The sequence below is a fragment of the Elaeis guineensis genome, chromosome 1 (genome assembly GCF_000442705.2).
Source record: "Elaeis guineensis isolate ETL-2024a chromosome 1, EG11, whole genome shotgun sequence".
Classification (NCBI taxonomy): Eukaryota; Viridiplantae; Streptophyta; class Magnoliopsida; order Arecales; family Arecaceae; genus Elaeis; species Elaeis guineensis.
The window spans coordinates 29,989,142-30,010,164 of record NC_025993.2 but is presented as its reverse complement, the minus strand read 5'-3'; the positions used below and the strand labels follow the sequence as shown (position 1 = coordinate 30,010,164).

The following is a 21,023-nucleotide window of genomic DNA, read 5'->3' as shown; positions in this document are numbered from 1 at the left end:
GAATCAATCCACCGGATCAGATCAAACCTAATAAATTATCCACAAACAAAGCCCAGTACTCCATTGATTTGAAAGCCAAATCTCTGCATTTAACAGCCTCCGAAAGTTTACAAGATACTAATGATGGAGTATGTCGCCTTCCGTCCCCCCTCCCCCCCCTTCAAATTTCTATCTCCCTCGGTTTTTTCTTTTTTTTGGGTGGGGGGGTGGCGGGGAGACCATAGGCGAGCAATGGGGCGGGCAGCGGAACCAAGCCCTTCCGTCCTCCACCCCCTCCGTCCTCTGTCCGCACTCTCAAGACTACCATTAGATTTTTCAGGCAAAAGAAAGAACAGAGAATCTAAAAAAGATGATTGTAAATTGCCATAAAGAAAAAATTATGACAATCTCCACAATGTAACATATTCAGCAAGAAGAAACAATCCAGTTGTTGCTCATTAGAAAATAGCAAGTATGTCAAGAAAATTTTTGATATTGTGCTAGCAAAGAAACCAATGAAGAGTACTAATCATTTAACTGATTACAGCTAGACTTACCATCCAATGACCGATGTGGTGCTAGAGTGATAAAGAATTGGCTTCCATTCATGTTAGGACCAGCATTTGCCATTGATATGATACCTACCCCTGTATGCTTCAACTCGTGTTTTATTTCGTCCGCAAACTTTGAGCTGCATAAATTTAATATAAAACCCTTCTATGACCTAATTAAAAAAAATGAAAACAAGCACATTCAATCTTCAGCAAAACACAATTAAGCTCCTTTCTGTCTAATCAAACGGACTCCCTAAAAAATAAACATTTTAAACCCCAATCCCATTATCGTTTCATCAGCAAACAAACTAAATCATATTTTTTTATTCAGAAAAATCACAACAGATCAACATAGGCATTTACCACTTTAACCAACACACGTACAGAAACCCCCTTTTCAAGACCAAATATTGATACCTCTTCCATCCACATCTACCATTTCTTTTCGAGTTCCCATATAATAACCTCAATAAAAATAACACATAAACCCTAATTTTTTATTAGACTAACACCGATTAATAAGAAGAAATGTTACTGACCCCTAGATGGATTCACCGCCCCTTTATCTTTTTCAGAGATCTGTGGGGGTTTTAGGAGGAGCTAGACAGCAAAAGATCCATGGAAAACCTCAAATTTAGAAAAAAAATAGCTTATAAATAGCTTATAATCTATGTACGAAATATATTTTTTATTATTTCAATTATTTTTAAAATATATATAAAATAGATATTAAAAAATTAATAAAATAAAATATTTTTTCAAGAAAAAACCACATCCCGGCACAGGATTGTAAGCTAATAATATTGTTCAATTAGTAGGCATAAACCAACCAAATTTACCTCACTAAATGATGTTGTTCTCCACAAGTGATTGAACCCAAAATCCAAGCGCAGCAGCTTCGCACGCTTCCTAAGATTATCCACTTTTGCAAACCGGTTCCAGCTCAGATCCAGAGTTTTAACAACGAAGTAATTGCAAGGACTCGTCCATAAGAACCATACCATTGCAAGCACATGAGACAAAAGACAGGCTATTCCGTGCTGGGGAATCCTTTATATCCACAATGGATATAAATTCTACCGGCAAATACATGCCTGAGTGCATCCTGAGTTTGCCATCGGTAGTGGATAACAAAAACACGGTGAAAAATTATAAACACGAAGCATTTATTTGTCATGACTGAACAAATGATCTAGAAGAAAAATTTGTAAAGTCTACCTTCAGTACATACTAAGAATAAAACAATGCAAAGCTTATACATGTACATTCTCCAGTAAAGCAGAAAAGGCGTAACAAATATGTAAGACAAAATAATCTTTCTGCAAGCCAGGGTAGAGTGGTCAATAGGCAAAGGTACTACTATAACAGATGCAATTCAAGATAATCAATCTAATAATATAGAAAGTATACATTTACAAAAAAAGAAAGAAAGAAAAAGAATCGTTCGCAATTCAGCACTCAAAACTACGACCAAAATGTAGAAGAAAACATACTTCCGCCATAACTATTAGAAACTTCAAATATGAAATTTTGACAGGGAAAACAAATGCTCAGTTAGAGGAACGACAAATCGCTGTAGAATTGAGATAAAAATCATAACATTATAGAATCTGAATAGAAAAGGGCAATCTTGATACGAATAGCTCACAGTGGAATTATGGCATATGAGCTTCTCGAACGTGTGCCGAAGATCCAGCAGAGCTTTCGCCGCAGACGTGGAGAGGTCACACCCCCACAGACGTGGAGACGTGGAAAATTTTAAACTCTTACATGTAACTACAACACAAAACCCTCTAAATTTCTCTACATGGCCGCTCCAAACCTCCCACAGTCCCACCCGATTGAGACTCCTAAGACCAGAAAAAACAAAAGAAGAACCAGGGGAAATGAAAATAAAGGAAAGACGGAAAGAATAAAGGTAAGACCTTTTCCACATAGATTGATCTGGTTTTTCTTCTACTTTTCACTTCTTTTTCTTTTCATTTCTTTCTCTTTTGCAAAGATTTGTGTGAAGGAGAGCAGCTGAGAGAGGTCGGAGGGGTTTCTCGGGTTCCCATTGGGGTTTATTCCCAAACACAGGGAAAGAAAAAATCGATGAAAACGAAGGTAAGACGGAAATCTCTTACCTCTTCCCACATTGATTGATTTTTTTTTTTCTTTTCTCTCCTTTTTCTTTTCATTTCTTTCTCTTTTTTGAGAGGGAAGGCCTATACCGATGATGATGGGGAGGAAGGCGACATCGTAAACCGACGGGAGGTGGCGGCGAGCAGAGCGGGGCAAAGAGTCTGGAGCTTCCCATCCGATTGAGACTTCTTAGAATTGCGAAAAATCAGAGGAAAACATAGAAAAATCAACGAAAACAAAGGAAATATGGAAAAATTAAAAGGGAAGACCTTTTCCGCATCGATTGTTTTTTTTTTTTTGCCTTTTTCTTATTTTTCTTTTTATTTCTTTCTCTTTTTTGGACATCTGTGGGAAGGACGATACTTTTTTGGAGATCAATCGGAAGGAGAGCACCGACGGAGATCAGAGGGGTTTCTCCGGTTTCGGATGGGGTTCATTCCCATTAGGGCGCTCCAAGCCTCCTAGTCGACCAAGACATCTGAAAATGAGAAAAAGAGAGAGAGAGGGAAAACGTAGGAAAGAAATCAGCAAAAACAAAAGAAAGGCAAAAAAAAAAATGGAGGGTTCGGGAAGGGAACCAAGCAAAAAAAGTAAAAAAAAAAGGGACGATCTGTGGGAAGGAAAGCAAAGGGAGATTAAAGGGAAAGCCCGACGCCGGTGAGAATGCGACGGTGGAGACCGGTGGGAGGTGGCAGCGAGCAAAGCAGGAAGAGGTCGGCGTCAGGAAGGCTAATGCTGGTGACGATGGAGAGGTAGGCGACGACGGAGACCGGCGGGAGGTGGCGGCGAGGAGGCTGGCATCTGCGAGGGTTCGGGATAGCTCGGGAGGGTTCTAGAGGGCTCGGGACGGGATCGAAGGAACCAAAAAAAAAAAAAAAAAAAAAAAAAAACCCACCGTGGAACTGGGAGAGCACCTGAAGGCTCGGGAAGGTTCTAAGAGAGGAAAAAAAAATTGCGAGAGAAAGGGGGAAAAAAAAAACCCTCCTTGAAGAGCTGAGAGCTTGACACTTCTTGAGCCGAGAAGCCCCCTGGTCCCCAGCGTAATATACTAGATATTCACCCGTGCTAACGGATGAAATTTTGTTTTAAGGACGGATGAAATTTTATTTTACTTTAGATGTTATATAAATTTAATAATTTTATAATTATTTGTATATAATTTATTATTTTTTAATAAATATTATCCATATATATTAAATTTAAAATATAGTGTTGGGTATAAAATAACTCCAACCGAAATTCGTAAGAGGCCAACCCTCCCAGGATTCTTCCGACTTTCGACCTTGTGCGGCGTCTTTCTGAACTCCCCCGACCGTCCGAGCTTCCACAGTACCATCCGGACTCCTCAAGCAGTCGACCTTCTACAGTGTCCTCCAGATTCCTCCAGCGGACGAACTTCTATCGTACCCTCCAGACTTCTCCAATAATGAGCTCCTTCAGTCGTCTATCGGACTACTCCAAATACTCTCTGGACTTCACTATCAGTCGATTTTCTACAGTGATCGACTACTCTCCGAATCTCTTCCAGACTTCTTCTTGTCACGATCGACTTTACTCCGAGCTTCTTTCGAACTTTGTCAATGTTTGGACTTCTCCAGTAGCAGGACTTTTACAGTAACCAGACTCCATCCAAGTTTTTACAGTGGTCGACCGCCTTCCGAATTTCATCTAAGCTTTTACAGTAAGCGAATTTCATCCGAACTTCTATTGCAAGCGGACTTCAGTCGAACTTTTACAATAAGCGGTCTCCATCCGGGCTTCCACGATAATTGATCTCCATCCGAGCTTCTACAGTAAGCGGTCTCCTTTCGGACTTCTGCAAAAATCGGACTCTGTCCGAACTTCTACAGTGGATGGATTCCAGACGAACTTCTACAACAGACGGGCTCCAGTAGTTGGATTTCTATAGTGACCGACTGTTTCCGATGTCTTCCGTACCTCTCCAGCCATCAACCTTCAACAGCGCCAACTGGACTTCAACAGTGCCAACTAGACCCCTCCGACGAATAAATTCCCTTCGGACCCCTCCAACGGTTGACCTTCCACAGTGTCCTCCAGACTCCTCCAGCAGACGAACTTCTACAACGCCTTCCGGACTCTTCTATCGATCAACCTTCTATAGCACCTTCCGAATTCCACTGTCAATCAACCTTCTACTGGATTCCTCATGCAACCGGACCTCTCCAGCGGATAGTCTTCAGACAAGCTTCTACATCAGACAAACTTCAGATGGACTTTTCTAGCAATCGAACTCCAACCGGATTTCTCCAACAGAAAGTTTCCATCTGGGTTTGTACAGTAGATGACTTCCATCTGCAGCATCAATGCCTAACAGCACCCAACAACAGTTAACCTGTCAGCAACCTCGGAAACATCCGAGCTTCTCTTAGATTGCTGAGACAGAGAACTATTCCGCTCCACCAGACGTCCCAATCGAGCTTCAGTCGTCCGGTCCGAACTTCCTGACAAGTCGCGACAACGGACACCACTCCACTCTCTGTAACAAACTCCATGTGGCCCCACCACTCTCCGGCAAGTCCCGACAACGGACACCACTACTCTCCATAACAAACGCCACGTGGCCCCGAACGGTCCACTACCGGGCAGTTACGGATGTTGCTGTCAATCGGTTACGCTCTCCCGTCTATAAAAGAGACCCCCCAGATACGTTCTCCTCTAAGCTCTAAGTACTATCTCTAAACTCGGCTAAAATTTCATTCGAGTACTCCATTTCTGTTGAAGCAGAGTACTGACTTGAGCGTCGGAGGGTCTTGCTGGAGCACCCCCAACTCTGGTTTAGACTTTCCTTACAGGTCCCGGCGGCGGCCATGATCCCCTCGACTCTAGCTTCATCCGGCATCGACATAATTCTGTACCAACATATAGAAATAAAAAATAATAAATAGATACACATAGAATAAAGAACACACATAGATTTTAAAAGAATATGAATTAACTTTAAATAGGTGGTATTCGTTAGAACAAAATAAATAGTTTAACTTTTGTTGATGTTGGATATCTTTTTTTGTCAATATCGTACAAAAAATTTTTCAAAAATAAATTTTTTTATGGTATATCTTTGCAAATATGATCAAAAATATCACCTATATCTTTTAATCTTAAAGACTCAACGATAAATAAAGGGAAGAAATTGAGATAGGTATCAAATCAACTTATCTGATAAAAGAATATATAGCATGTAAGTATGTTAGGCAAAGAAATGCTATTGAATTTTGGCATTTTACATGTTATCTGTTTCCTAACCAATAATGCATGAAAAGAATTTCAGTTTATAGCAAAAGACCTAGGGACAACCTATGAATGGAATTTCTTAACTCTAATGCATGCGGTACATGACTAAATTTATGATCTGCATTTTATTCTAGTGGCCACCGCCACTAAGTTAAGTGAGAATTGCTACGAATTCTAGAGAAAAAATCTAGATCATAGACTTGAAAAACCATATTTTCTCTCTCATTTTTATAGATAAGGCTATAACAGGATATTGCTCAAGTAGGCCATTACCAGTTAATGGACTGCCAAAATAGATCTTTGGAAAAAAGGTCCATATGTAGCTTTATGCTTCACAGTACAAACTTATACAAAAAATAGGTAAGAAGAAATTTTTGTTCATGCTAATCAGAAAAAAAAAAAAAAGCTGAGCGATTTGAATACATTGCACTATTTTTTACATTGCATTATATTCAATTTCTACTTCTTTTCTCATATTTAGGTAGTTCAATGAGAAACTGGACCCATCATCTTTGAATTCTTTTGCACAAAGATGTTATTAAAAAAGCGATTACAGTCATTTAGAAAGCCATTATAGTGAAAACTATAAAGCCATTTAATTTTTCAACTTAATAATAACTAACTTCTGGTCATCATCCTGCAAGATTGTTAGCATACACATATTAGAAAAATCAAAAAAAAAAAATTTTCTGAAATTATATAAAAATAATAATATAGTTTCAACATACTCTTCCCTGCTATATTACAGGATTGTCAGCTCCAAACAATAAGTCAGTAGTTACCTTATTGAAAGTAGCTAAACTTTCGATTGGGAGATACTACATGAAATAATAAAATAGTAGACCAAGTTAAATCAAGCAAGATAGTATGAATTTAGCTTTAAGAACTCGAAACAAAAAAAGTTGAGTAGAAGCATAAAGATTTTTTTACTATGATGATGAATGTTTTCATCATATACCTATATTTATAAATATTAGAAGAACATACCTACAAATATATAATAAAGAAAGTATTTATTAGAAATTATTACATACTCAACTAAGTATTGAAAATATATTAGTAGAGGTGTCAAAAGATACTTGTCTATCTCAAATTTTGGAAGACTTCTTTATACACTACATTAGTTGTATTACATGAAATCTTTCCTTTATTATCACAGATTAATATTTTTAAACCACTTCAACTTCTAACTGGATCCATCATAATACAACTCAAATTCTACTTCCTTTCTCATATTTAGGTAGTTCAATGAGAAATTGGATCCATCATCTTTGAATTCTTTTGCACAAAGATGTTATTGGAAAAGCGATTACAGTCATGTAGAAAGTCATTATAGTGAAAACTGTAAAGCCATTTAATTTTCTAACTTGATAATAACTAACTCCTGGTCATCATTCTGTAAGGTTGTTAGCATACACGCATTAAAAAAATCAAAAATTTTTTTTCTAAAATTATATAAAAATAATAATATAGTTTCAACATACTCTTTCCTCCTATATTACAGAATTGTCAGCTCCAAACAATAAGTCAATAGTTATCTTGTTGAAAGCAGCTGAACTTTCAATTGGGAGATACTATATGAAATAATAAAATACCAGACCAAGTTAAATCAAGCAAGATGGTATGAATTTAGCTTTAAGAACTCGAAACAAAAAAAATTGAGCTGAAACATAAAGATTTTTTTACTATGATGATGAATATTTTCATCATATGCCTATATTTATAAATATTAGAAGAACGCACATGCAAATAAATAATAAAGAAAGTATTTATTAAAAATTATTACATATTCAACTAAGTACTGAAAACATATTAGTAGAGGTGTCAGAAGATACTTGCCTATCTCAAATTTTGGAAGATTTCTTTATACACTACATTGGTTGTATTACATGAAATCTTTCCTTTATTATTACAGATTACTATTTTCAAACCACTTCGACTTCTAACTGGACCCATCATAATACAACTCAATTTCTACTTCCTTTCTCATGTTTAAGTAGTTCAATGAGAAACTGGACTCATCATCTTTGAATTCTTTTGCACAAAGATGTTATTGAAAAAGCGATTACAGTCATTTAGAAAGTCATTATAGTGAAAACTGTAAAGCTATTTAATTTTCTAACTCGATAATAACTAACTTCTGGTCATCATCTTGCAAGGTTGTTAGCATACACATATTAGAAAAATCAAAAAAAAAAATTTAAAGTTATATAAAAATAATAATATAGTTTCAATATACTCTTTCCTGCTATATTACAGGATTGTCAGCTCCAAACAATAAGTCAGTAGTTACCTTGTTGAAAGCAGCTAAACTTTCGATTGAAAGATACTATATGAAATAATAAAATAGCAGACCAAGTTAAATCAAGCAAGATGATATGAATTTAGCTTTAAGAACTCGAAACAAAAAAAATTGAGCTGAAGCATAAAGATTTTTTTACTATGATGATGAATGCTTTCATCATATGCCTATATTTATAAATATTAAAAGAATACACTTGCAAATAAATAATAAAGAAAATATTTATTAAAAATTATTACATACTCAACTAAGTACTGAAAATATATTAGTAGAGGTGTCAAAAGATACTTGCCTATTTCAAATTTTGAAAGACTTCTTTATACAGTACATTGGTTGTATTACATGAAATCTTTCCTTCATTGTCACAGATTAATATTTTTAAACTACTTTGACTTCAAACTCGAGAAATTGCAATATAAAGCTGACCATGGCTAAAGACAGGTCTTCTAAGATATAATCCAACATGAGAAAAAGATTGACCTTGACTTTTATTGATGGTCATAGCAAATGAAACTATCAAAAGATATTGTCTATGTTGAAATTTAAAAGATAACCTTGAGTTTGATGGAGTTAAAGTCATGCGAGCAATGAAGACTTTTTATCCTATATTACTGTCTGAAATAACTTTGACTTCAACTATATGAGTGTCTAATTGAGTGATCATCAATCTGGTGCCATTACACAATCCAAAAAATTGGTCTTTATTTCTTAACAACATTACAGGAACCCCACATTTGAGCTTTAGATAATGAGTTGGAACCCCGAAATGTTTAATATTATTCAAGAATTCAGGTGTGTGAATATCATCAGGGGTATTATGATTTTCATCTATTTTGCAAGTGGTGTCAGAACTTAAATATGTTCTTTCCTCACCAAGAACCAACGTAAGTATAAATTCATTGACCAAGTCCACAATATCATGAGTGGGAGCAAGTATTGCTCTTTCTTGCAAATAGTTTGGATCCTCCATCTTCTCCAAAAAAGATGGATAAGTGCTTCCTACAATGGCTGCAAGTGGATTATTTAACTCTTTTATCAAAAGGTCATCCAGAATTTTAATAACTGCTTCACCATCATTAGGCCCACCAACTAAACCATCTCCAACACTCAATATCCAGTCTCAAAATTCTTTTATTTCATTTGAATCGAAATTAAAACCATCTTTTTTCCTGATGATGTTTGAAGTCCTAGCATGACTGCCAGATGAATCAGCATATATTCATTCAAATTTTGAATCAGGAGAACATTATTCTTCTTTTCTACTTTCTGTTAAAAATGCTTTATGGTACTATTAACTTGGTTTTGGAGATAATTGAAACCTGCTACTATTACTGGCTAATGTGTCTGATAGCAAGTCCATAATTCAGTTGATCACAACAATTAGAGCTTTTGAACTTGTGTCCTGTATCAATTATTTGATAATATGAAGCATACCACAAATACACAATAGATGCTCATATAAGCTTACTCAAAATAAAATACCCATTCTTTTAACCATAAACATGCTTAATAATCATTAGCTATTTTAAAATATTCAAAAATATCAAATATTCAAAAAAATCCCAACAGAAACACCTATGATTTTGCATATTTTTTGATAATAGAGCTAGACAAAACAAAATATTTCCAGCATTATTCCTTCTCTTGCTTGATTTTCTTCATTTTTTTGTTGCTTGAGAGTTGTACAGATAGATCTTCATCACCGATGCTTTCATTTACTCCTTCAGTAGATAGATGCTTCATCGATATCTTATTTAGAGATGTCATTTCTGTTTCGGATGAAACCGACTCCTACTTTTAATGACAATAGGATTCACTTCACTCATTTGACTAATAAAAAAATAATTAAATTAAAAAAAAAAAAGATAAAGCAAGTTTTATGACAATAAGCCGTAAGGTTAAAGGATTCATCACCTTCAAATTATCAGCAACTTTGTTAGATGTAACATCTAAGTTTTCTATCAATTGTTCACCATAGTCCTACAATTCCCATATTAATTAGTAAAATTTATGGTCTAATCCACATTAGGAGAACTAATTTATGATATGTCAAAGTCAAAACCTGTTCAGGTTGAGAAGTTGCAATGAATCTATCAATCAATTCTAGATTATCTATTATCTTGACAACTGGATAAATTTGCCAATGATCCTTCATCTCAATATTAGATTGCTTAATCTAAATCTTAAACAATAAATTTTTTTTCAGTATTTCATTTAGCTCTGAAGGATAAGTGTCATCAAGTCCATCCTGAATAGCATGTAGGCAAGAAAAAATCATTACAAATTTATGGCAATTTCAAGATTCATTGAATAGATGTATATTAAGTTCGTGCAAAAATAGACAGTAAATATTACCTCTACTATCCTATCTCTAATTTCAGAAGTAGTCTTTCCCAAAAATTGCTCAGCTTCACGGTCAAATATTAGAAATAAAATAGTGCCAGTCTCATCACCCACTTTCACTTGAACCTTGAACCTACAACATAAGATTTTATATAAAACATAAATATGAATGAAAGTTATATATGTATAATAGATTAACACGTGAAGAAGCATCTTACTTTGCGACACCAAAGAGATAAAACTTGTCACACTTCTCGCAAAAAAACCTTCCACTAGCTTGTTCTAATTTTTTGGGGCATCTTCTACATGAACTATAATACCAGCCAAACTTTGTATCTATTGCCATTATCATTGCTAAGGTGACACATGCGCAAGATTGTAGAAGAAAAAAACTCTCAAAGTATATTTATTTATTGTTAAGTATGCAAAAAAAAAAAATTGACAGCAATAGTTATCCATTACATAAAAACAAAGAGTTATTAAAACAGTAGCTCAGTTTATGATTAGATGTTTCTTCTTCATTAGTATATTTCTTTAAAGCATAGTTTTTCCAACATATATAGATGAAGCATCCTTGGAGGGCTAATTGGTGTTGGACCAACATAGCTTTTTGGAGTTACAAAAGATAGTCAAGATAATTTGACCTCTTTGATTATTTTAAGCACTTTTAGCTCATTATTGCCTTTGCCACTTCTAGGCCTCCTTCTAGATGATACATTTGATGCAATTTCGAAAGAAAGTGGAGATATTGAGATGAAGTACAGTTGAATTTAGAGGTTTGTTTTCTTGTCATTCAACATGCATTGAAAGAAATTTGAGTCAAAGATGCTGACCCTAACTTGTAAACTTTTTGTTCGATTGTAACTTCTTGATATATATCACACATGTAATACACAAATAAAGAAGGAGAGAGAGATTTTAGATATCATAATTCCTATTAATAATTTGACTTGCTGTTTTGTTTCATGTAATGGGCTCAACCTCTCAATGAATGTGATATGACATGATTCTAAGCTGTCCAGTTAGCATGACTGTGGCAAAAGTGATCTGACTGGCATAACTAATTTAAAGTTGTTAGCTTAGGTGGAAGATGGTTAGATTAATTATGAAAAAAAATAAATCGAGAAAATGATTTTTAGTGTAGATTTCATTTTGTAAATTCTTGATATGCAGATTTTTTGAAATTCAAAAAATGAAGATGGTTGTAGTCATCTAGCTCAAAAAATTATAAAATTTGAATATCTCTCCCCTATACAAGAAATGTCATAATGCCATAACTTGATTGCTTCAATAATTTATCAATAAAAACATACCTCAACGGACTCAATAATTTCATATCTTCCTTTCAGTCTGATATAGAAAATCATCCATGATTGAATAAGTTGATTGGCTCGATATTTGGCTAATCTTCTGAGAATAAGACTCCTTTCTATTGAAAAATCTGCATGTGAAAAAATATAATGCATATCTTAACATGTTTCTAAACTCATATTTTTCCTTGATGTAATTATTTAGAAATAAGATGCAGTAATTACTTGTTTCTAAACTCAATAGCAACCGCCACATCTGAATTGATCATCAATTTTGTTCCAAAATAAGCATTCGATATCTTAACCTCATCTGCAATTAACAAATCATAATTAAGAAAAAAAAATCATATTTTGAGTCAAAAAATATTTATTTGACTTGTATTAGTAAAGTATGATTATTTAGTTTATTATAGGAAAGAATATTATACTTTTAAATATTTTAACATGATATAATTGTAGAATAATAATTATGGGTCCTGATATTTCCTCCACCATATAGGAATATATTTTATCCGTAAATTCACTTCATAAAGTACAGGATAATTTGTTCTTCCTGAAATAACATTGTTTTGAATGTTATTTTTTCAAAAAATCAGACAATCAATAAAAATCAATTTTAGGATAGAAACATTAATGTCAGCTATATTATTGCAACATACTCTAAGTCCTCAAGCAAAATGTCCATTCTTCATATTTTTGTTCTTTTAGTTCCACTCTCGATTTTAACGCCTTTCCCAACAACCTCACCAATAACATCTGTAGGAGTATGAGATAGTAATTGTTAAGATCATAAACATATGTTCTAAGACTTTACTACAATAATCATGAAAACTTACCAACAAAATATGTCTCATCTTTTGCTAAAATAATTTCAGCAAAAGGCACAAATACAAACCCATCTCTTGGAATATTGGCATGAGCACATACAACAACAGAGGTTTTTGTCATAAAATTCAATATGTACTTATGCTTTGTTGTTCTATACTTGCCGTTATTGTATCCAACAATAAAGTTAGACATCACATAGTCCACACCTTCTTTCAGGATTGATTTGAACATGCTCAATAGCTGCCGCTTGATTGTGGTATGTATCTTCCCTCCCTAATGACATAATATAGAATACCAAATTATGTAACAATCTTAAGAAAAAAAAGGCTGATAATGAAAGAATGATCAATCAACAAAATACCCTTTCATCCATAACAACCATCTCAACTTTATTGATTTCAACAGGATTAACATATCCCGACACTTCCCACAATCGAATGATCCAAACCTTTATCCTCCAATCAGTGTTGTGATCAACATTGATTTGATCAATAAAATCAATTCTGGATGCCATTGTTCTTCACCTAGCAAAAACAAAATTTCAAAAAAAAAAGAGTTTAGTGAATAAATGACAGGAATATGAGTGGAAACTGAAGAAAAAAATTTAGAGGTTAGATAATAGATGACTTAAGATAAAAAACATTATCAGCTAATTACTATAAAAAATAATCTTAGATTTATGTGTGTGAATTTTATGTGTGAGTAAAATTTTGTGTGTGAATTTTATGTCTTAGATGTAGCCACAAGATGTCTCTTAGTCTAGTGTTAAGCATAGGTTTATCATTACAAAGCCATATAGTTCAATCTAGAATACTATTAAAAGTTTTAAATGATCAGGTTTGAGGTTGATTTATAAAACTTTGTAAGGTTATTACTCTGTATGTTACAACAAAAAGTCATAAACAATCCCACAGAAATAGATTCTCGGAGCAATGGCTCATACCTTAAATACCAAACAATAGGGAGAAAGGGTTATCTCAAAATAAAAAGAATGTAAAGAAAAAAAGAAGAAGAAAGGAAAGTGAAAGTAAGAAAGAGAAGAAGAAGAAAGACTTGGGTGAAGTCATCAGTACCTGGAAATGAGGAGGAGCAGTTATAGAATGATGAGGGTAAGTGAAAGAGAAGCTCTTATTTAAAAAGAGATGGAAACTTGAAGCTTTTTTTTTTTTTTATGGGTTGATTTCTGTCTGCTATTTTAATGATATATTTATGCATTTTTCAATGTGATCATATTATTTAAAATGACATTGCAGCATTTTAGGTATAGTCAAAATATTCAAATTTGAGAATAGTATTCTTGTTACAGGGATATGTGATTTATAATTATTAACTTGACTGAATAATAAATATAATTATTATTGCACAAAGAAGCTTATTCTTTTGTTATAGGGATACATGATCTACAGCTATTAAACCAAGTGCTATTGTTATTAGTTGCATGGGTTGGTGTGCTTTCACCACGGAGTTCAAAGTAGAGGAAGATCACAGAAGAGCAAAAAGAAAAGGTCATAGCTTCCCAAGGAATGGCTTCCAATTACTTTATTAATTCTTTCCTGTGAGAACTTCTAAAATAGCCTTAGGCGTGCTATTTATTAATTATTTTCTGTGATCACTTCTAAAATAGCCTTAGACATGCTATGGTTGCTGGCATCTATTATCTATTATCTATCTATTATCTATTATATATATATAAGTAAGATAGTCTAATCTAAATGACTGCCACTTGTTATTCTTTGATAAATTTTTTTCTCTTTAAAAGTTGCACCTCTGTAAGCTCTATACATAATAGAAGCTATAGTCTTGGTTAAGCCCACTAGCATTTGACATTTGGCAATGTAGATAATGACATTTATTATTTGGTCAAGTTAATAGCTTTAGATCATGTTTTCCTGTAGATAATGACATTTATTGTTTGGATTTTGGGTCTAAAAGCATAAAGCTTTCCCAAGGGCCCAAAACACTCATAGAAACTTGAATTCACTTAAATCGTATGCCAGCAATCTGGGAAAGCTTTCTATGAGTGTTTTGGGCCTCTGGGAAAGCTTTATGCTTTTTAGACCCAAAATCCAAAAAATAAATGTCATTATCTACAAGAAAACATGATCTAAAGCTATTAACTTGACCAAATAATAAATGTCATTATCTACATTGCCAAATGTCAAATGCTAGTGGGCTTAACCAAGACTATAACTTCTATTATGTAAAAAGTTTATAGAGGTGCAACTTTTAGAGGGAAAAAAAATTATCAAAGAATGACAAGTGGCAGTCATTTAGATCAGACTATCTTACTTTATATATATATAATAGATAATAGATAATAGATTGTATTAACATGTAATTCGTAATATGCTGTAGACCTTAATACATAAAAAAAAAATCTTCAATCTCCGATTTCTTCAAAATATTTGTCCAAAATACATAAAAATAAAAAAATTATTAAAATTATAATTATAAAAATTTTACCAAAAAATAAAATAGTATAATCAATTAAAAAATAAATAAATTATAAACAATAGCAAAAGGATACATAAACAATCAAATTCAATAAAATTTTATATGTATATATATATACATACATACATATATATATATATATATATATATATATATATATATATATATATATATATATATATATATATATATATATATATATATATATATATATATATATATATATATATATATCGATGGGTATATGCATATGCTGATCAAGAAAAAAAATTCAATTTATTATCTACCATCCTAATTTTTTTAAATTCATTAATAATGTACAAATTTTTCAAAGTATGATGCATAACTATCCAACAAAAAAATTAAAAAAATAAAATTCTCATAAAAAAGAATTGACAATTCAACTATACAAAAACTATGAGAACGTCTGTATAAAAAGTAATTCAAAATTAATTTCTACATAACTTATTTCTTTTATGTACATAATTTTTGTAATTATAATAAATAAAGTATATTTTATTTTAAAAATTTGAACAGATAATAAATAACCAAAAAAATCATAGAAATAATTAAATTCAATTAAACCCTATATATATATGTGTGTGTGTGCGCGCGTGCGCATGCATGCATGTACATATACATATATATACATACCTAACACAAAATCCAAACCATTATCTCCAATGTTAATAATTTTTTAAAACTCTCTAAACTATTATAGATATATAAACATGTAACACAAAATCAAAAAAAAAAAGATAGTTCACACATAGAAAAAGTATGAGGAAGCTTGCATAGAAATGAATTCTGGAACATTCACGTATGTTTTTTCTATGAGATCTGTCTCTTATCTTAATGAGATCGAGGCGCATAAAATTATTATGCACCTCTCTATTTAAATTTTTCTAACCCTAGCCCCTCCCCACTTACCCACTGCCGCATCTTTCCCCTCTCCCTCTCTTCTCCGACTCTATCCCGATCCACCGCCGCCCCTTCCCCACCTCCGTCTTTTCTCCGGCTCTCTTTCGGTCACAATAGCCTTCTCTCTCCAACTATCTCCTCTCCTCTCCAGCTATCTTCACCATCGTAACCCTTCCTCTTTTTCGATTTTCTGTCGGCCATCTCTTTGCTTCTCTATCGGTGCAACGGCTTTTCCGAAGATGAGGATCCTCGAGCAAATCCTCCTTTCTCATTCGCCTCAGATCAAGTCGATGGTTCGACTCCTCTTCTCTATCATTCTCGCCTCCTACGATACATAAGCACCAACGGCCCATCTCCAGGCAAAAATAAGTATTTTCTGTCTCTCTTTTTTTGTCGGCTCCCTCATTAACGATTAATCCCTTTTTTTTTTAATTTCTTCTTCCATTGCCACTCCTTTTACATGTTTTCCTTCTTTCTATCCACTCCCCATTTTTCCTCCATTCCTCTTCTCCACTGCAATCTTCTCCGCCATTGAGGAAGCCCGCCATCCGCAAGTTACACCGGTGCTGGCTCGCCGTCATCGGTACTATCTTTTCTCCTATTTCTTTTCCTCATCCATCGATCCATCCTTTAAACTCTTTTTTTCCTTCTTTCTTTTTCCCTTGCTTCTTCCTCTCTTAGCCTTCTCCTCGTCTTCCCCACACCTGAAACCCCAACCCGATTCATCCCCCCAAACCCTTTTTTTCCCTTCTTTTCTTTTCCCTCGCTTCTTCCTCTCCCATCCCTCACCTCATCTTCCCTACACCTGCAAATCCAACCCATAACCCTAGCCCTAACCCTAATAAAAAACCTGTGCACATCCACCGCCATCCCCACCATCATGGACTGAGCCCTAACCCTAGCACTCACCTGAACCCTATTGCACCCCCTCACACACCCCGCCCCCCACAGTGCTTCCCGATTGAAAAACCCTAACCCCATCGTCGATGACTTCATTGAATCTGTCGTCATCGTTGAAACCTAACCCTACCCTGGAACCCAACCGAACTCAATCCCTATGACAAATCTAAACCCAAACCTAATCCTCAAATCTTGATCCATTCTGGTTTGACCTAAACCCAATCCTTATGGCTAACCTGAACCCAAACCTAATCTGCAATTCGATCCATTCTAGTTTGACCCAAACCCAATCCCTAAGGCTAACCCAAACCTAATCCCAATCCTAAGATCCAGACCCAATCTGGCTTGACCCAACCTCAATCTGGAACCAAACCCAAATCCCCAATGCCAACCCAGAGCCTAGCCCAAACCCATATCCCAAGACTAACCGAACCTTGACCCAACCATGAAATCTTCCTCCAATCTGGGTTGACCCGACCTTGATCCTGAATTGAACCTAAACCCTAAGGCTAATCCAGACCCAGCCCTGAACCCCAACCATCCAGGCTAACCCAAACCAAAAAAAAAACAACCTGACCCAATCCCAGAGGCTGACCCAAACCCAATCCTAGTCAGATCCTGTCCCAAATCTGGGTTGACCAACCCCAATCTTAAACCTAATCCAAATTCTAAAGCTAATCCAAATCCAAACCCAAACCCTAAGCTCAACCCGAACCTACCCCCAAGACTAACCCAAACCTAGACCTAATCCTAAAATCCCATCCCAATCTGGGTTGGTCCACCCAAAAGCAATCATGACTTTTTTCTTACATTTTTTTCATGAGGAAGGCCACCACAGTGTAGTACCAATTTTTGTGCCCTTTTTCTGCTCACTGGATGACTGCCGGATCTCAGTAGCAATCGCTGCATTTTTTTTTCTTTCGTATGGACTTTGAGGAAGGCTATCATAGCACGGTAGCAACCTTTTGTCCCTTTTCTCTCTCATATGATGTTTGTGAAGAAAAGAGTGGAAGGCTGCCAAAATATGGTCAGCAACCCTCCTATATTCTTAACAAAGAATAGAATAATGTTTCTCATATTATAGTGAAGAAAGAAAAAAAAAATGATGAGGAAACTCACCTTCTCTAACTCCGCTTCCTCAATTTCCTCTCTAGTGTCAACCTCTTCAATCCTGATAGATAAAAAATAGTAATCAGTAACATACTCATACACACACACACTATAAAAAAAAACTTTCGACCTCACCTTTTCTATTCAGTCATTCTTGTGCTTGAACATTTGAACCTTTCTATGTATATATAGGCTAAACGATAGAGAGAAATCGATAAAACAATCCATGCTTTGCCATCCATATTTTCTAATTTTTTTCCTGCAAATCTTCTAACTCCAATTAAAGCTTTTGATACTTCTTTTCTTAACCCCATACCCTGTAATTAAAAGGAAAGGCACGCAAGTGTTATGTCCCTTCCAAATCGATATGTCCTTTTCTTTTCTTTTTTTTTTTGCCTTCCTCTCCGTGATAGGTAAGATATGGCTGTTGACTTGGTACTAGATATTTCCTCAGCCTCTGATACGAAATAGAAAATATCTTTCTATTCTATGTCTCATGACATCTCTCTAACTCTCTACTGCTTCTCCCTCCCTTCTAATTTTTTCGCCGCTCTCCCATGCCCCATCTCTCTCCTTCTTGATTTCTCTGAAGCACACTCTGACACTACGATAGATGGAGGGCCAACTACACTAAGCCATACAGTCACCCCTCTTCATCCTTTTTTTTCTATCTCTCTCCGATGATAGAAAATGGCATTCGGGGAGCTAGAGGGACTCCACAGCATGCCGAACAAAAAGGAAAAAAAAAACACTTGGGGAGAAGACATAGTGGGCTGCCACGTGGCGCATAGGGAAACCTAACACGTGGTGCATAGGAGAGGCCGACAGTTGTCGCATTGAGAGAGTCCTGATCTCAACTTTAATGCTGTGTATAGATTAGTAACCCATGCTTCATGATGGAATTTAATATGAATCAAAATATAAATTTAAAATATTTTATTAATATATAAATTTTTCATACCATATAACATACAATATTTTCACTGGCTGATGAACTTACATTCATACTAATCTTCATCTACCCTAACCTCTTTATCTAAATAGTACCAAAAGATTTTATTACACTTTACTATATTAAGTTTCATAACAAAATATAAATCAAAATAAATGAAGAAATAAGTCATAATTTTAAATATTCAATATTTGATATTTAAATATTGAATATTAAATCTTAAAATCTATCAATAAATATAATTCATAATTTTAAACTTATATTTATAATTATTATTTTTTTAAATTAAATATATATATATGCATATATTGTAATTTCATACAATCGAAACTATCAGCTTTATTTATGCTGATATTTAGATAATTTTTTAGATCATAGATAATAAATTTAAATATAGAAATCTAAAATTAATCTTAAAAATCAAAAGAAAATTGATGAATCAATATCATCCAATTAATACAATCAAATTTTTTTATTCTTATAATATTTTTTCATCTATATATAATAAATCTAAATATTTTATATGTTTGGACATAAACTACTGAAATTGATCTAAAAAAATCTAAAAAGAATTATGTTAAAATACAACACATGGGCTCAAAAATACAATAAGTCAATCCTAAATCTAATGCTATAATGAGCTTAAGGATGGCAGTCGGATGGATTGCTTCAGATATCCAATCCATCTCAAACTCTAATAAGATCCATTTAGCAATACCCAAATAGAAATAAGATAGCTTAAGAGAGAGAATGTAGCCACTTGATATTATATTCTAGCTTAATATTATGTTCTTTTTTCCCTTTCATATAGATGGCATGCTAGGAGAGCCATTGGCGCTCCTTTAATGTATTAGATTAAAAAATAATAAAATATAATAATAACAAAAAATTAATATTTTTTGAAATATATAATTTATTTTTTAAAATTTATATTGATCCTATTTATACTCTCTAAAAATATACAATCATTCAATATAAAGTAATTAATATTTAATTATTCAATGAATCTAATATTTCCTAGTCAGCTACTCCAAGCCTCCCAACAAATTGAGGCTCCTATGAATGGGAAAAGCAAATGAGAAAAGTAAAGAAAGAATAGGGAAAAACATGCAAAAAGTTAATGAAAACAAAGAAAAAATAGAAAAAAATGAAAAGATGAGATCTTTTTCCATATTGATTTAAAATTCATTTTAGTGCAAACCAAATGCTATAAAAATAGTAACATATTTTTGAAACATAATAAAAAATTAATAACTAAAAAAAGATAATGAGATTCTCAATCTTATCTAGTGAGTGCGATCGACAACTTCATTATATTATATTAAATCTCGATTTCGTATATTGATTTCAGCAATTCTAATTTCTTCATATTTTTTCTAAATTTTTTTGATAAAATTTTAATAATATCTATTTATAAAATTATAATTAAGAGATAATTAATTAAAAATAAAATCTAAATATATTTTAAAATATTTATAGAGCTATGAACTAAAATCACTAAAAATATCTTAAAAAATTCTAAAATTTGATATATATTGTTCTTAAACCTGCCTAACATCATATACATTATGTCTCTTTAAAATAATATTTTATTTTAATTTAAAAATTTATTTAAATAAACTTAAAAAGTTAAATATAATAGGAAGAAAAGAATCATCTAAATGATCAAATACTCGACTGTTAAGTGATATGAGCAAACGTAACTAAATCAATAAAATCACATAAGAACATGATAAAGAAGATCACTCAATTAATTTACTCCTATAATAAATAATATAATATAATAAATTTTAATAAAATAAAAGTTAAATTTTTTTTATTTATCAATAAATTAATATGGGGCAAAATAGAATGAATATCTTTTTAAAATATCTACTCAATAGATGGATCCGAAACTTCAAAATCATCTATAAAAAAAAATAGATAGAATCTACTTCTTTTTCTAGTGAAAGAACACATCAATACCATAAATATTATTTTCATTATTGAAAAAT

At 33.3% G+C, this 21,023-nt stretch overlaps 1 protein-coding gene and 1 pseudogene across 6 annotated transcripts in view; both read right to left on the bottom strand.

Annotated features, from left to right (window-relative positions):
• LOC105032852 (uncharacterized) overlaps nt 1-2,742 on the bottom strand; it is a 67,667-nt gene extending 64,925 nt beyond the window's left edge. For 3 of the 6 annotated variants that reach the window (XR_012138622.1, XR_012138621.1, XM_073252002.1), the window contains exons 1-3: nt 2,182-2,372; nt 1,373-1,638; nt 537-670 (exon numbers count right to left, since the gene is read on the bottom strand). Coding sequence is in view for 3 of the 6 variants with exons in the window: in XM_073251991.1 (XP_073108092.1) it covers nt 537-670; nt 1,373-1,442; nt 1,535-1,637 (307 nt within the window). In the remaining 3 variants the exon portion in view is untranslated. Of the gene's footprint in view, nt 1-536; nt 671-1,372; nt 1,639-2,181 lie in introns of all 6 variants that reach the window. The other 3 variants (XM_073251991.1, XM_073251994.1, XM_073251982.1) reach the window with 2 other exon arrangements.
• A 5,761-nt stretch (nt 2,743-8,503) lies between these two features.
• LOC140855822 (uncharacterized) lies at nt 8,504-16,648 on the bottom strand (annotated as a pseudogene).
• Nucleotides 16,649-21,023: the final 4,375 nt, after the last annotated feature.